Genomic DNA, 18,101 nt, shown 5'->3' with positions numbered 1-18,101 from the left:
AAGTTTAGTTTTTATATTAGAATTTTCTATGATCTGCAAGATGTCATTTGTATCAAGGCACTGTCTGCCAAGCTATTGAGACTTTAAGGCCCCGTACACATGGTCGGAACAAACCGATGAGATTGGACCGAGGTTCAGTTTCATCAGTCCAAACCGACCGTGTGTATAGCCCATCGGTCTGTTTTCCTTCGGTCCAAAATGTTAAAACATGCTTCAAAACCGAACCGATGGACCGCTGTCCGATCAGTCCAAACTGATGGTTAGTACAGAAAAAGCATTGGTTCAAAACCCGCACATGCTCAAAATCAAGTCGACACATGCTTGGAAGCATTAAACTTTGTTTTATTCAGCACGTCGTGTGTTTGACGTCACCGCGTTCTGACCCGATCGGTTTTTGGAGCGATGGTGTGTACGCACATCAGACCATCATCAGGCCACTTCAGCGGTGAACCGATGGAAATGGCCCATCGGACCATTCTCATTGGTTTGGAACGACCGTGTGTACTCGGCCTAAGAAGGAGGACTAAGAAAATGCTATAGATTATTTTCACATTTACTAGTAGTTTATAGAGAAGATTATGGAAATCTGAAAATCCCTTTACCTTGCATGCTTATATTTCTATTTTAAAATTATAAGTAATAGTTAGGCTATTTGCTACATTCAGGATTATATCAAGTTACAGAGCTATTGTTATTTTTTATTATATCTTATTAAGTAGATGTTGAACACATGTTAGTGAAATAGTGATTTTTATGCTGTGGCTGATATAAAACACTGTTGATAACCTAGCAAATACTTATTTTTATCTGCCAAGTTTAATTAACTTTTTCAGCCTGCTCAGATTTATTTTCAATCTTTTATGACAAGAAGTCCTGGAATATAATAGATTTTCTTTTAAAAATCACTAAATGGTTGTCACTTGACCAAGGTCTATCACTTGAAAACATTGCAATTTAATTATTCTCTGTCCTTAATACAGTGCACACATTGATTTTCATTTGTTTTCTTTGAAATGTTTAGATATCACACCCACCCGCTGTGCAATGAAAAGGCTACTATGAACATGTAAACCGTACATTACAAGATCATTGGAAGAATGCCTGGCACTCCAATGAGGTTGTTTTGTGACCACCGCAGAAAGAAAATCATGTATCTCCTTGGAAAATGCAGTGACAACAAATGACCTTGTAATTGCTGCCAGATCAATGGCTTGTTCTGACTGATCTCCACAGTACGTCTGACTGAAGAAGGAATATGTTCTCACTGCCCTATTACCAGACCTTTCCAGCAGGTTAATACAAAACTGCTGCATGTTTCCCTTACAAGTCTGATGCCTCTCATAGCAAAGGAAATAAACAGAATGCAAACATATCTTATGCCATTGTGCAAAGAATATGACATGCAGAAACATTAAACTACAAGCTTTACAGAGCTATTGCATCAAATAAGTAAAGGCTGCTTGATTAGTGAGCCTGTCATGCAATGTTGAGAAATCTTCTCAAGGCATACACATACGTTAATGAAAGTCTTATTCAGTTCTTGATATATCTGACACCATCGTTACACTTCGAAAAAATATTTCCAAGACTTTTAACATATCAGCAAACATATCAGCAAACAGTGTCATTTACATGAGTAGTTTTATTAGAAGTCTTTTGAAAATACCTGAAAACAGATGTCACTTGAATTTAGGTTTTGAAGGATTTGGCTTGTATTGCTATCTGTGTACCTGTTTGAGATATGTAAAAGCATATATCACAGGACACCAGTGATCTTCAGAATGGCATTTTTAATAAGTGATCACATAACATCAGTAACATTTCTAAAATTCAGGGTCATTCAGGACCCCTTTATCAAACATGATATGATGTTATCACATACTTGATGAAGGGGTCCCGCACGGTCGCAAAACATTGCAATTTTACCACTCCAATGTGATCACTTTAATAAAACTTTTGTACACTATTCTAAAGATCCATAATGTTCTAATGATATATGTTTTGACTTGTGTCGATACCAGTCCCCAACTTGTAGTTGCAAAAGCACCCATCGGTTTAAAGCCACCTCCAGAAACATGTGCAATACAATTATTACATTTGACCTATTTGGGATATTTTCCCTCGCTTCCTGTTCGAACAAATGATACCCCCTGACACAGGAAGAGAAGCCAGATAAACTACAGTTTTGGAAGAGTGGGGAAAGTGTCCTGTGTATTTTTTATTGCTTTTTTCCATGGAAAGATTTCAACTACTGGTGTCACCACATAACCTTTTAAATGGTCTCAAACTAGACACAGACAGCAATAAAAAAAGAAGAACACAGGTTTTATTGTTATCCCATTTTAAAACAGTAAAACATGTTTTGAGAAAATTTTACTTTAAAATATTTCTGTGTAGTTAGCTCAAAAAATAATGATCTAAAGAAGTACAGATGCAGTTATGATGCATCGGGAAATAACACTGTAAAACATTAAAGTGTTATTAAACCCAGTAATATGAAAATAATTCATCCGCGCACCCCCCCCCCCCTCCCACAGTGTCTACAGCTTATAAATCTTATTTTTTTAAATAATGCCACCATATACAGTACAGACCAAAAGTTTGGACACGCCTTCTCATTCAAAGAGTTTTCTTTATTTCACACTGAAGGCATCAAAACTATGAATTAACACATGTGGAATTATACATAACAAAAAAGTGTGAAACAACTGCAAACATATTTCATATTCTAGGTTCTTCAAAGTAGCCACCTTTTGCAGCAGACACATCTCTAGAACTATTAAGAGGAGACTGTGTGAATCAGGCCTTCATGGTAGAATATCTGCTAGCTAACCACTGCTAAAGAAAGGCAACAAGCAGAAGAGACTTGTTTGGGCTAAAGAACACAAGGAATGGACATGTGCTTTGGTCTGATGAGTCCAAACTTGAGATCTTTGGTTCCAAACCCTGTGTCTTTGTGTGAAACAGAAAAGGTGAACGGATGGACTCTACATGCCTGGTTCCCACCGTGAAGCATGGAGGAGGAGGTGTGATGGTGTGGGGGTGCTTTGCTGGTGACACTGTTGGGGATTTAATCAAAATTGAAGGCATACTGAACCAGCATGGCTACCACAGCATCTTGCAGCGGCATGCTATTCCATCCGGTTTGCGTTTAGTTGGATCATCATTTATTTTTCAACAGGACAATGACCCCAAACACACCTCCAGGCTGTGTAAGGGCTATTTGACCAAGAAGGAGAGTAATGGGGTGCTGCGCCAGGTGACTACCTCTTGAAGCTCATCAAGAGAATGCCAAGAGTGTGCCAAGCAGTAATCAAAGCAAAAGGTGGCTACTTTGAAGAACCTAGAATATGAAATATATTTTCAGTTGTTTCACACTTTTTTGTTATGTATAATTCCACGTGTGTTAATTCATATGCCCCGTACACACCATCACTTTATGTGATGAAAAAAACGACATTTTCTGTGAAGTAAAAAATGACGTTTTTGAAACTTCAATTTTCAAAGACGAAGTTGCCTACACACCATCGTTTTTCTCACAATGTTCTAGCAAAGCGAGGTTACGTTCCACCACGTTTTTCCATTGAAGCTCGCTTCATAAGTAGCTTCTGGGCATGCGCGGGTGAAAAAACTTTGTTTTAAATGACGTTTTTGCTACACGCGGTCAATTTCTGTGAAGTAAAAGTTGACGTTTTGAAAAACGACACATAAAATTGAAGCATGCTTCAATTTTTTTTGGTCGTTTTTTAGAAGACATAAAACTACGTTTTCCCCCACACACGGTCAATTAAAGTGACGTTTTTAAAAACATAATTTTTTTTCATCACATAAAGTGATGGTGTGTATGGGGCAATAGTTTTGATGCCTTCAGTGTGAATCTAGAATTTTCATAGTCATGAAAATAAAGAAAAAACTCTTTGAATGAGAAGGTGTGTCCAAACTTTTGGTCTGTACTGTACCTTTTTGGATGATCTGTATACCACGGTTACATGATAAACTGCAGAGTTTCTCCAGTGCTGAGAGTTCAGTAAATAGGAGATTTCCACTTCAGCCTGTATACATGCCCACATATGTGATGTCAATGTCATGAGACCTGGCTAGCTCAGAAAACAAGTATGGTAACTGTTCTGACCAGCATAAAAGACACAACTAAGCATGTGCAGGTTGGCTACTCTGCCTGTGTCAGCTGGCCTTCTATAGATAGACAGTGCAGGAGGGGAGGATCTGTCCATACAGGAAAAAACAGCCTTTTTACACAATGCAGAGGACTAACCCCTTAAGTTCCTCAGTGAGTATAACAGGCATGCTATGCTGGATGTGACATTTGAGGTACATCTCCTAGTCAATCCTACAACACCTTTATAAAATACATTCACTATATAAAGGAATATTTTTAATGCCAGGAAAAAAGAAAAACAAATACTGGGCATTGAGAGAACCCATTCTCCCAAGGTACACAAAATATTTGTCACCTCTTAGATATACAACTATAATACCAAAGAAATTGTCGACAAAGTTCACTTTGCAAGGAAAGTTACATGCACTTTGCAATGGAATTTCCCCTAGAGTTTAGTAGATTAGGTAAAGCTCTGTTGACTTTCAACATCCAACCAAGTGCAAAAAAAATGCCTTTTTAATTTTTATTTTCATTGCATGTGATTGGTATTCTTTGCAAACGGAATTTTTACCACCTTCACTAAGTTCTAGGGAAAATTCTTGTGAAAAGTGCAACTGGCCTTGAAAAGTAAACAACCGATTTGCCCTTTGTAAATCAACCCTAAAGTATATAACAATTTAAAGTGTTATGCCCCGTACACACGACCAGTTTTCCCGTCTAAAAAATACTGCGATGAGAGCTTTTCGTCGGGAATCCTAACCGTGTGTATGCTCCATCGGACTTTTTCCCACAGGAAAACTGCCAGGAAAAAAAAAAAAAAGAGAGAGCAGGATCTCATTTTTCCCCCGACAGGAAAAAATCCTAGCAGGAAAAACATTTTTCTGTATGCTTTTCCAATGGGAAAAAAACATGCATGCTTAGAAACAATTTGACGCATGCTCGGAAGCATAGAACTTCATTATGTCGGCTCGTCGTAGTCTTTTACGTCACCGCGTTCTTGGCAGTCAAAAGTTCACCAGACTTTTGTGTGACCATGTGTATGCAAGGCAGGCTTGAGAGGAATGCCGTCGGGAAAACCATTGTGTTTTTTTCCGAAGGGAAAATCGCTCGTGTGTAAGTTAATCTTTCAGAAAAAAAAATGAAAAGGTGAACACTGTACAGTCTCTAACTCCCCCCCCCAGTCCCCACTATACTTACCTCTGAAGATGCTGAACCATCAGTCCCTACGCAGCCAGTCCAGTGGTCTGGGGATATGAAATGCTTCTTCTTTGGGAAGTGCTTCTGGGATGGATCAGAGTAATTCACTGTGTATGCGCCGACCAATCAAAATCCTTCTGGTATGTCCCAAAAGTGCCACAAAGAGAAGAGGGAGAAGAGCAAATGCCTAGGCTGCTTGACTTGCTGCATGGTTACTGACAGCTCAGCATTTCTGGAGGTAAGTGCAGTGGGGACCAGTGGGGTGGAGAGGCAGTAAGGTATTAGTTCACCTTTACATTATATTCTGAAAAGGTTAACTAACACTGTGCACTGTAACACTAAGAACAAGTTTCACAGGGTTAATAATTTGAGAAGAACAAAAACAACAGCCTAAAGCATAATAGATAGGGAACACAAACAACCTATTAACAAGAACTGCCTGCATCAATGTCATGTTAACACATCTAAATACTGACAAGAAGTTGCCAAAGGATCTAGATGTCCACTAAGCCTTTCAGCTTCAGATGTGTAGCAGACGGGGCGCTCCATAAGGCTAAAATCATATCAAATCACAAAAACAGTGCACTGGAATATTGTAGCAATTTAAACCTATTTGTTCTTACAATGCGTATAACACTGATATTTTGTACATAAAGAAGTACTTATGTAGGAAAACTGACGACACACCTGCATCTATCCCTGGGTGGCTTGTGGCTGGTGATAAGGTGGAAGATGGGGGTATGAGTTCAACAGGTTACTTCCCAGAATAACCTCTCACTCTGTGCACAAAAATGGTCTCCCTTCACTTCTGTATGGTGACTGTGAGAAGATAGTCACCGCTCCAATTTGGTATGTGGATAAATCCGTATCCTCTCAGAGAAACCCAGGTGCCGGCAATGCACGAAGCAATTGAAATGAAATGTTTGGACAGCCGCACTCTGGAAAAACCTTCTTGGTTGCCTTTTTTTTTGATAAAAGTTATCAAACACCATACATCACAGCAAAGACAGGGGCATACAGCTGACGTTTCGCACTACAATCAGTGCTTACTCAGCTATGAGTAAGCACGGATTGTAGTGCGAAACGTCAGCTGTATGTAAGGGGCAAGGACCATATAACATATGGTCCTTGCCCCTTAGAAGGATAAACCATACAGTTACCAATCTACCTCTTCGACAGAACTTTTGTCACTGGCCACTATGGCCTCCTCTCTTGAACTGGCTGCTCCCTCTTCCTTTTGCATCATATTCTCCATCAATTAGGTGGATAGCACAAAGGTATGCAATTTTTTTAGGAAGAAATACACCTAAATGGATTTTAGCACACACAAACACAATATAATATTGGGAAAATAAAAGATGATGTTAAGTCAAGTAAATAGATACCAAACATATGAAGATTTAAAATTGTGGACAAACAATGGGACCTAAAATTAGGAGCTTTAAACCAATGTTTCTTAACTCCAGTCTTCAAGTACCCCCAACAGGTCATGTTTTCAGGATTCCCCTCAGATGAAACAGCAGTGGAAATTACTAAAGAAGTGAAACTGATCAAATCAACTGTGCAAAATAATGAAAACATGACATGTTGGGGGAACTTGTGGACTAGAGTTGAGAAACATTCCTTTAAACAACTGTACAGGTTACCATTTTAGAGTTAAACTTAAGCTGTGCCACTAGAATTACTGCTCTCACTCTAATGTTCACAGAAATACCTCACATGTTTGCTGCAATCATAGTTTATTCATAGGTGTGCAGTACCTACATACGTACATGTTTGCATCTGCGTTTTTTTTTTTTTTCAGTTTTTTTTCCCACCTCTTTTCAGTCCGTTTTTTGCCATCACAAGGGAGATCAACACCTCTGCAATAGCTTTTGTTAGTGACAGCTACTCTTTATGAAGAGGTCTATTAAACCCCTAATCCCTCCTCTGCCCTCCAACGTAACCAATTAAACAGATCTATTGATCAGTTGCATCTCTAGCTATATGGGGCAGGGAAACACAGCACTGAAACTGGAAGTGACAAATCCTTGTTGCATCTGGCTTCATTTGTCATCACGGGAAAAGTGGAGGAATGGATGTCCCTCCATTTCCTCTGTGGGCTGCTGATCCAACCATTTACAGTGGTCTTGGGTTCCCCCATGGAATAGGAGAGCCCAAGAATTGGAGGCAGGTGGTGGTGGTAGAGAAGGCACCCTTCTGAACCCCATAAAAGTGATCAGGTGGCTGTAGAGCTGCTTGAGTCACATTTACAAGAAAGCCGAAAACTGGTTCTAAAATAATAATAATAATAACAACAATAATTATAATATCAGGATCATGGTTGTATAATCATTTGCTCCTGAGGTCATGTATATATGGCCTAAGGAAGGCAAGTGGTTAAATATTATATTGGGCTTTGGTCTATGCTGTGATGTCCCATATCTTTAACTTGTAATTGTTCACAACTGATGGTAACATGGATCACTAACAGTCCAATTTCAGGGTCCTACCAAGGGTACTAGGTGTAACACTACATCTCCCTGTGTATGGTCCTTCCCATCCCCACGACCAAAAAGTCACTAAAAATTAGCTCTTCAATACATGGAAATTACATTTGTGGCGCCTACAGACTTTTTTTAAAAGATGGTAACATAATAGGGATACACTAAAGTATAAGGAACATTTACACAATGTACACAAGGATCTACAGCACCATGAGTTCAAAAAGAAATGCAATAGTCACAAACAACTGCATGTACTGTTATTTGTATGGATTTTACTGGCCTTCAAATAATTTCTAATGCATATCCATCCTTTCTTTACCAATGTACGTGAATAAGGTGTTACAAAAATATTCATTAGAACTACAGCCATAATGAGAGCTAAATAATAATGTAATATTTTCACAGTGATTTACATTCATGTAGAAAATTGCTATGTCCCTAAAAGCAGTAAGGGTATTTTGAAAAGGTAAGGGTTAAAAAGCCACAAACATTCCCTGGCATATTGGTAGATTGGAAGGAAAGTAAATAGTTGAGGTAGAACAAATGAAATGTGTGTGCAGAGGTATTCTCACTGCAGTGTGAGAACAAAAGTAGAACTGGCTCAGATTACACTGTGAATCAGACAGGCCTTCAAACTGTTCTGGCATCCAGTATAGTCCTCTGAATAGAGCCTAGTGTCCGCCGAGAACAAATATTTAATTCTTTGACATGGTACACATACAAAAGAATGAATAAGAATATGTTAAACAACCACCAACAGAACTATGCAAATGTTCCAGCTCTATATCCTATGATGGCAGTTGTAAATATTCCAGAGTGATAAATAATAGTAAATGACATTGCATTGTTTTACATTCATTCAAGACCCTTTTACAATATGTTTTAATATTTAAAGATTTTTATTGAAATTTTTGCAATAAAAAAAGGATAAAGGACAACAACACATGAGAGTACAGAGACATGTCAATCCAGAGTAACAAAACTCGTGAATCATTCTCCAATAGGATATACTAACATATCAAACTAAGTCATCCAAACTGTAGCACAAGTATTAATAAAATCATCCTTGTGAATGTTATACCAAAACTCAGAAATTAATAAGACATCCGTGCAGGTCCCGCGACTCTCGGCTCCCCGGACGCCCCTAAAGGGGTCACACTGCGTCCTGGGAGTCAAGGCCAGAGCCCCGCCCAGTAATGCCCAGCAGTGCACAACCTACACGGACAAAGAAGATTGCCTACAGCAGTGCAAACAGCAAACGTTAGAGCATGTCACAAAACAACTTAATAATCACGGCAGAACATCATAACACCAAGAGAGGTGCGAGAAGAGGTAAAGAGAGAGAAACGTGGGATGGAGGAAAGAAGAGGAAGATCAGAGAAACGCTGTCAAGAATGGATTGGAGTGATCCCGCTTCCAGGCTGGCCCCTAGGTATGAGAGACACATTGCAGAAGGTGGCCCAGTGTTCCCATATGGATCTAAATTTTTCAGATTGGTCCGCAAATTTAGCAACGATTTGCTTTTGCGACATAATCCATGAGACTTTTATTCTAAATACCAGGAAGGAAACGGAAGGTTTCTTCCACGACTTGGCTATGGTCATTTTGGCACCTAATAAAATGAAAAATTATAGGTTCTGGGATTGTTTAGAAAGGCCAGGAACACAATGGTTCAGTAGCGCCACACTAGACTGAAGAGGCACCACTGTCCCAGCACGGATCCGATGGTACGAAAAACCCTCTTCCAGAAGGATCTAAGGCGGGGATTTACAATTTGTTTTAGCATCAGTTTACACTGTGGTGCGAATTAGCTGCGGATCAAAATCGTAAACTGTTTGTGCGAACCGATTGCAGAGTGTAGGTTAACAAATCCCCAAAATTGGTTTGTAAAATGCACTGCGATTTGCAGAATCGGATAGCATGGGTGTGAACATCCATGCGATACAATTCTGGTACAGAAAAAAAAAAGGTCCTTGAAGAGTCTGGTGCGAACGCGGTGTGATTTGGGCCATACAAATCCATGGTTCAAATCGCACCCCAGAGACACTGCATGTAATTCGCACAGGAATGTGCTGCATCAGTGTGAACCTGGGCTTATGTTTAGTTTGAGGTATCAGTGAAATGTGTTACTCTGCTCTCAGCTAGATCTGCTTCCTAGAGACCCCACATTGGCACCTGACCTAAAAAATGTATTCCTTTACTGAGTTTCCAAGATGTCCCAAAGCTACAGTAGAGTTCTTGCATTGTCATCCATTCTATATGTGTTTGTTTACTTTGAGAATCTCATAGCATGTAAGAAGAAGATACAGTGCTATCAAGATCATGGTGAATATGCAAGTCAGCTCTACAAGGCACAGAAAGCGAGTTTTTGTCCCACTACCCTGTATAAGGCTCTTCAAGCCATGAGTTTGAATACATTGTGAGAATTTTGAGGATTATAGCATTGTGAGCAGGGCTGCTGAAATCACAGGGCCCTGTACAGTCTACCTAAAAGGTTGGGGGGGGCTAGGGTGAAATATCAGGGGTCTAAACAGGCCTCTGATATCTCACCTGTAAAACAATTTCTCAATTGCTTTTGCTGCAGCCTCAGCTGCACTGCCCGTGAATGAAGAGATGGAGGCTCAGAGAATACAGTTTACTATGCTTCAGTTGAGAATAAACACAGTGAATGATTGATCACTCACTGTGTTCCTTCACTAAAGGAAGGGGCCGGTAAAATACATATTTCCTGGTCCCTTCCCCCGCTCTCCATCTTGAACACCCCTGTGTGCCCACAGCAGTCAGCAGGAGAGGAAAGCTGGAAGTGCTGCATGGGGGGGGGGGGCACACAGCAGACTGCAGGGGGATTCAGAAGAGGGAGGGGGGGATCAGTACAGCAGGAGACAACTACAGGAAAAATGCCCCGTGTGTTTCTCCCCCAGCAGCTAAAAGCTGGCAGGAGGGAGAGGGGGAGAAACTGGCTTTCAGGTGCGGCAGAGAGCTGCACAGGGCATTGTTCCTGTAATTCCCATGGTACCTATCCTCCTCCCTGTCCTGCCCACATCTTATTCCCCATGCTGCCTGGGACCCATACAGGGGGACAGGTGGTACCCCTTTATCCAAGGCCCTGATTGTAAGGATTGTTGCCACATGAAAGACTTTCGTATGTGTTAGTTTGTCATGTTTATGTTACCTAATTATTACTGAAGACCCTTCATTACTCATACTTTGGCATCAATTTTGTAGCGTTTGATTTCACCTAGTTTATGAAAAGGAAGTGGGGCCAATGTTATCTTCACAGCATATACTGTAGATGTTGTACATTTTGAGAAAATACAAAACTAAATGTCTGAAACAGGATTGCATTTCTTGACGAATACAACTTACATGGTTATATATTTATAAAATGTATATTTATGGAGCTGTTTATAAAAAAAGCAATAACATAGAAGTGTGCCGCAATCCTTTCTGTAGGCATACTAGGATAACAAACAGCAAACACTTGTGTGTCTATTCACAAAACATTAAAATTTTACTGTTCCTTTTTTTTTACCAAAATAAGTATCAGACAAGGTGTTTAGTCCTATTCTTTTTCGCTGAGTGTGGCTGGCAATGGCTTGTTTGCTGTCATGAACATGCGATTTTCAGCTGGATAGAGGAACTGTCATGTATGTCTTTGGCCTACTGTAAAGTTTATAGATGCATAAGTGGCACTTTTATCAGAATGGCTCACCTACAGAAATCCCACTATGAAGCACTGCAATTAATCTTTATGATGATATCACATTTTGGCACACAGTAGTAATTTTAGAAATGCAAAAAAAATAAGGCAATTGTGTTTGTTTTAGTATGTTAATATGCAGTATGTTTTATATTTTCAAACCCTTACATGCAGTGATAAGTGCTCATACAGTACAACACAAGTCTTAATAGTAGTAACCACTTAAAGTGGCAGTAAACCCTCCTATTGTTTTCAGCCAAGGAAGCTGCCATCTTGGCCTCTGTTTAATCTGCAACTGCCACGATGCTGCACATGTGATCAGTTATGAAACCAGCTATTGGATGGTTTGACAGTTTGGTTGAGAGCACAAGCAAATGTGACATCTAGCATTTCCGGCATGCCGGGAATGTTGACTGTTTTTTTAAACTATCAAATAAATGGGTTTACTTCCGCTTTAAGGACACAACCTTTTCTGGAATTTTTTGTTTACAAGTAAAAATCAATATTTTTTTGCTGGAAAATTACTTAGAACCCCCAAACATCATATATTTTTTAGCAGAGACCCTATAGAATACAATCTTGTTCCATTTTTTTATGTCACGCAATATTTGCGCAGGGGTTTTTCAAACCCCCTTTATGAATTTTAATGCAAAAAATACACAATACATAACTATACTTTGGTAATATATAAAAGATGATGTTATACTGAGTAAACATGTCACGCTTTAAAATTGCACACACTCGTGGAATGAACTAAGTTTCTTCAAAATCTCCATAGGTGACGCTTTAAAATTATTTACAGGTTACCTGTTTAGAGTTACAGAGGAGGTCTAGCACTAGAATTATTTCTCTCATTTGAATGTTCGTGGCAATACCTCACATGTGTGGTGCCAACACTGTTTACATATGCGTGCATGACTTGTATCCGTTTGCTTCTCTTCATTAGCATGGAGGGATGGGGTGCTTCATTTTGTTTTCTTGTACTATCACTTTTATTCCCATTACAAAGAAACAAAAACTTCCCTTGTAATAGAAATAAGGGATGCCAGGTCCTCTTTATGGAGAGATCTGAGGTCTACAAGACCCCAAATCTGTCTTCTACTTTTGAAAGCACTACACAATAAAAAAAAGAAATCTGGCGAGGGTGTAAGCCCAAATCAGAGAAGATCTCTAAGCAATTGCTACAAGAACAGGGGAGACAAGCTCAGTCCATAAATTCGTAAGTCATAAGTGTGGATTAATAATAGCGGCAGCCATCCTGAGAGTGTGTCAAACTCTGAAATTACATGAAGGAAAGAAGGGAGGGAGGCACCACCTGAGTGCAGTATTGAACCACAGACTTTATTGCCACAGGATTAAAAACACTTAAAAAATATAAATAATAAAAGTGTTCATCATGAGGTACACAGCCCAAAAAGGTCCCCTCTTTTTGCAGGCTCTGCCAGTTGGGTCCAAGTCGCAGAAAGGAGATTATTGGAGGCATGAGTGCCCTGTATGTCCAGAAAGTCTCACACTGACCAGCGTGGACCCCATGGGTGGAAATTACATCACCGGAAAGGGATTTGAGTCAGTTCTGGAACTGTGGGATACAGGCTATGCACGCAGAGCACACCGCTCCTTCTACTGACTGGCGGAGTGTGCAGGATGGCGACCTTTTTTGGCTCAGTACCTCACAATGAACACTTTTATTATTTTTATCTTGTAAGTGTTTTTAATCCTGGTGGTGCCTCCCTCACTTCCTTAATACATTTAAAAGCAAAAGATAAAAAAAATTGTTTACTTCTGCCCTAGACCCTCATGACGTCGCTCCGGTCCTCCTAGTTGATAAAGGCAATTAGATACGATCTGGTCTCTGTTAACCTCTATGGCCAGCCGCATGAGCCGTCTGATTGTTTCCCAGGCTCGCCGGTAAAAACGATAATCCCAAGTAATACCAGCGAGCAGGAAAGGAGGGGGTGCGGTCGACCCCTCCAGATGCTTCTGAAAGTGATCCAGTGGCTAATTAGCCACTCAAGATGCTTTCATGAGAAAGAGAATCACTGTCTGAAAACAAAAATACCAGGGTTTAATAACCCTGGTAAACCACTTGTAACCAGCAATGTGTATATACGTATTGCGGTCGTCAAGTGGGTAATCGTACTGTTAAATCGTCTATGTAAACAATTAGGGCTGCATAAGTATTGCGGTCGACAAGTGGGTAATCACACTGTTAAATCATCTATGTAAACAATTAGGGCAGCATTGGTTGCAGGTTTTAAAGAATTCAGCACTTTGAAAGAAATGTACATATTACTGGTAACAGAAACTTCCTACCATGTTAAAAGTTAGAGAAACAGCTATAGTAAATACAGTTTAAATACTCATATGTTTAATAGTTTATCTGCCAAAGAATTTGTCCACCCATTTTTGGAATACACACCTCTGCTACTCACTCTTTTACTTCCTGGTTTAACATTATTACTCTCTGGGTCACCTTTAGGCTCGATTCACACCTATGCATGTTGCTTTTGAGCATTTCTGCAGTGCTTTTTGTGGTGCTTGCTGCATTTTTAGACACCCATTTTTACCACGATTTGCGTGTTTTTTTAACCATCAATTTTTTTCATTTTTTTACATTTCCTTTAACAACCAGCTATAAACAGGTTAAAAAAACGCAAATCGCAGCAAAATCACGGTAAAAACGCAGCAAAATTGCGGTACTTGCAATTTGGATGCGGGTCCATTGAATTCTATTACTCGCAAAACGCTGCTTTTTGTGGGAAAAAAGTCCCGACCCTTTCCAAAAACGCAGAGGCACAAAAATGCATTGATGTGAACATGTTCCATAGGAACCCATGTTAAAAAATGTCCCTGCATTCCTGCAAAATGCACCAAAAAAATGCATTAGTGTGAATCGAGCCTATTGTGTTGCAGTAAAAATGCAAAGATGATGGGAACGGTCTTTGCGTTGTGTGTACTGCATTGGAAAAAAAGCTGCAGTCCTTTGCAATCTGCATTGTAGTGTGTTGACACCCAAAATATAATTAACTGTCTTACCACAATGCACATATTACAAAAAATACTGCATGTTAAGACCCCTTTCATGCTGGGGTGGTGCGGACATTAATGGTAAAGCGCCGCTCGTTTTAGCGATGCTTTACCGCCCGCTGGTGGAGCGCATTTAACCCCCGCTAGTGGCAGAGAAAAGGGTTAATAGCCTCTAATGGGCAGGGGCGGTGGAGGAACGGTGTATACACCCGCATTGCCCCAAAGATGCAGCTTGCAGGACTTTTTTCCCATCCTGCAAGCGCACTGCCCCAGTGTGAAAGCATTCAGGCTTTCACACTGGAGTGGCACGAAAGGGACTATTCAGGCGTTATTGTTTTAGTCCTAAAACACCTGAAAAGCACCCCAGTGTGAAAAGGGTCTAACACCCATGTTGCAATTGGGGACGTGCACAGGTGTGTGCTTCCAGCAGCAATCACCACAGACAATGACTGGCTGGACAGACAACCATGGATGGCTGCAGCCGATCTATTTTTTAGGTGTGCAGGACTCGGCAGTTACAGGTAGTTTCTCACAGGTGGCAGATACACCTGCAAGAATCAGCATATTCCTCCTACTGTCAGTCACAACAACGCTAGTCATCCATGAGAATGTAGTCTAAAAATCAGTTCACACTCACTGGACAAAGGGCATGATACTGACCCCTCCTCACTGCCTGTTCTAGTCTTGTAATTGTTGCCCCAAGGCACTGCAACCACATGCATTGCAGCAATTCCCTATTCATTTGAATGAAGAAAAGTTTTAGTTTTTGCCATGGGCATGCAGCAAAGCATTACACCCCCATCATCTACCTTTGCAGCTCAAAAAGGTGGTTAATGGGGCAATAAAATGAGGCTCAATCACATGTCCAAACAAGTCCTAGGAGTTCTTTTAGACAGGCGGAAAGCTTACCGCCCTCTGCAAAGCAAACCACAATTAAATCACTTTTCAGAGGGCAAATATCAGTGACTGACCAGCATTCAGGGAGCACTTTTGCTGCCTCCTGACACTTTTCCCCCCTATTTTATTATTGCTGAAAGGCAATGTTACTCTGTGAGATAATTGAGACATTGATCTCAATGGGAAAGTCTGACAGGTGGCACCTGTCAAATTCTTCAGCCCAAGTATAAAAATGTCAGTGGCTGCAAAGCATCACAATCCCTTTCAGGCTGTAATGTTATAAATTCAGGTAAATGGCCAGGGGCCAGTAAAACCACAGCTCTGCCACCTGTTTTTATAACCCCTCCCACAGCCAGCCATGTGCATGCAGCATTAATCACATGTATTACAATGTTTTATTTTAACTTTTGTCTGGTGTTTCACTTTATATAGGTTGTTGGTGTCCTAAGCACTGGAACCATGTGAATGCAAAATATATTATTTGCAGTGAAGCAGAACACCAAGACTTGCATGGTCACTGTGTGATTGCTATGTAGTAACCTGCTGAAAATGAACAATGCTTTTACACCAGGTCCACTTAAAAAGGCAGAGTAAAAGTACAAACAGCCAATTCTAACAAGCCAAAATTACTTTTTTTTTACTCAATGTGTGTGCAGTAAACTTACATTTTAATTGATTACTTTGCACAGCCACATGTGCATTACTATACAAAATAAGTCTGCACATGGCTGTCCTTAGTCACACCTTAGACAACCATAACAGTGTAAAAAACTCAGCTTTAATTTTTTTGTAGGATGTCATTGAATACAAAACATCCAGACAAGACACAAAACACTCTCACCTACTTGTAAAGTCTAGCATAAAAAGCAGCAAACAGCAACAAGATAATTAAACCATACATATGTTTACAAACTAACTGAACATGCACAGTTCTAACAAACGCACTAACTATGTGCACTGCTACGAGTGACTGTCAAACTGACAGATGCAGGATGGTTGAACTGTAAATTTCCAGGAACAGGGCATGCCAGCTCCAGCTCACTGCCGCAGATCATGTTAGCACTCACATATTACCTTAACAATGTGCGGCAGAAAAATACCATTACTCAGAACACTTTCTGTTTTTTTTTTTTTCCTCTCACACCACATTTTCAATTAGTCTTGCTTTAGGTATGAAAACGCTAACACATGCTGTTGCAAGAGGCAATACAAATATCACAGGTTGCAGAGACTAATCTAACACCTGAACTCCAGAAAAAAAATCACTTAGCAGGCTGTTGAACTTACCTTGCGGAGACACACTGGCAGAATTTGATTCCTTTTCTCCCATTGTAGTTTTCATGTATCAAAAAGGCAAGGTAGCTTGTCCACGCTGAATAACTTACTGTGCAGGTTGCGACCTCCTGACTTTGTGGAGTACTGCAGAGCTGCAATAGTATACCTATTTAGCTAGTGAATAATTAGCAACCTGTTTCCTGAGTTACCTGGGCTTGCCTGACCTGTTTCTCTATCAACTGACATCATATCCTTTGATCTAATACAGTACTCTCTAGTAGACAGCATGCCTTTGTTTCTCTTGAAACATATATTCACTTCAACAGATTTCTTATTAAATTTAGCGGTCCCTAAAATCCTGTTAGTGTTTAAATAAAATCTGATAACTGATATATATAGAAATAGATTTCTAAAAACATTCAGTCATTCTTTGCTACCTAACATTTTATGAAAATAGAGTTTTATATATATATATATATATATATATATATATATATATATATATATATATATATATATATATATATAATGAAAATATGTGTAGTAAATGCATAAATACTGTATTTTCATAGCTCCCAACTGTCCCTGATTTCGAATGGACTGGCCCTCATTCGGAACAAAGCCCCTTTGTCACTCTTTCCAGCTCATGTGTCCCTCATTTTGGTTGAATCTATATAATTGTATATAAAATGCACTACTCAACTACCAAAAAGTGTTTTCCAGTGCTAAACCATACATCCAATGTATAATTGATGCATTTGTAAATTCCAAAAGCCAGTATAATGGAATAGTAGTGGTAAAAAAAAGCACTTGTGGGTTTAACTAATTGTTTTTGTACAATTCTCCTTTAAGAGGGGGCGTGGTAGGTGGTGTGTCCTATGCCTACATACTTTTGCTAATAGGTGTCCCTCATTCCCAGCTCAGAAAGTTGGAAGGGATGGGATAGGATAAGATAATTGACAGCATTTTACTTTATTATATAATATTTTCCTCAAAATTCTACAAACAATACCCCATAATGATAAGCATAAGTATTAAACTCAGCGTTGCTCCAACAAATAAACCAATGAAAACAAATATGAAAAAGCCTGCATCAATAACACAGTACTACAAGAGTATAAAGTGCTCAGTGCGATTATAGTGCAAATATGATTTAAAGTACAAACAAAAAGTCCATCCATATGATGTGTTGAACTTGTGCAAAATATGCAGTTGGTGGGGATCTTGGCGACAATCCGGGCTCCCCACTCACCAAATGTACTCTTTAAAATAGCCTGGTATGCGATTTGGATGGGTGTCTCATGACAATCGTTCCCACTGTTGGCTGTAAACATGGATGGGGATGCCTCCTTCTTTCCACCAGTGTATGAAGCCATCAGATGTGTCCTGTATCTGGATCTAA

General features: G+C 39.8%; 1 protein-coding gene across 1 annotated transcript in view; it reads right to left on the bottom strand.

Annotated features, from left to right (window-relative positions):
* NAALADL2 (N-acetylated alpha-linked acidic dipeptidase like 2) overlaps positions 1-16,923 on the bottom strand; it is a 1,143,792-nt gene extending 1,126,869 nt beyond the window's left edge. Inside the window, exon 1 of the mRNA XM_040349390.1 lies at positions 16,712-16,923. Within this exon, the coding sequence (XP_040205324.1) occupies positions 16,712-16,766 (55 nt within the window). The 5' untranslated portion in view covers positions 16,767-16,923. The remainder of the gene's footprint in view (positions 1-16,711) is intronic.
* Between the last annotated feature and the right edge of the window lie 1,178 nt (positions 16,924-18,101).

Source organism: Rana temporaria, chromosome 4, assembly GCF_905171775.1.
Source record: "Rana temporaria chromosome 4, aRanTem1.1, whole genome shotgun sequence".
NCBI classification, from domain to species: Eukaryota; Metazoa; Chordata; class Amphibia; order Anura; family Ranidae; genus Rana; species Rana temporaria.
This window is presented reverse-complemented; position numbering and strand designations above follow the sequence as displayed.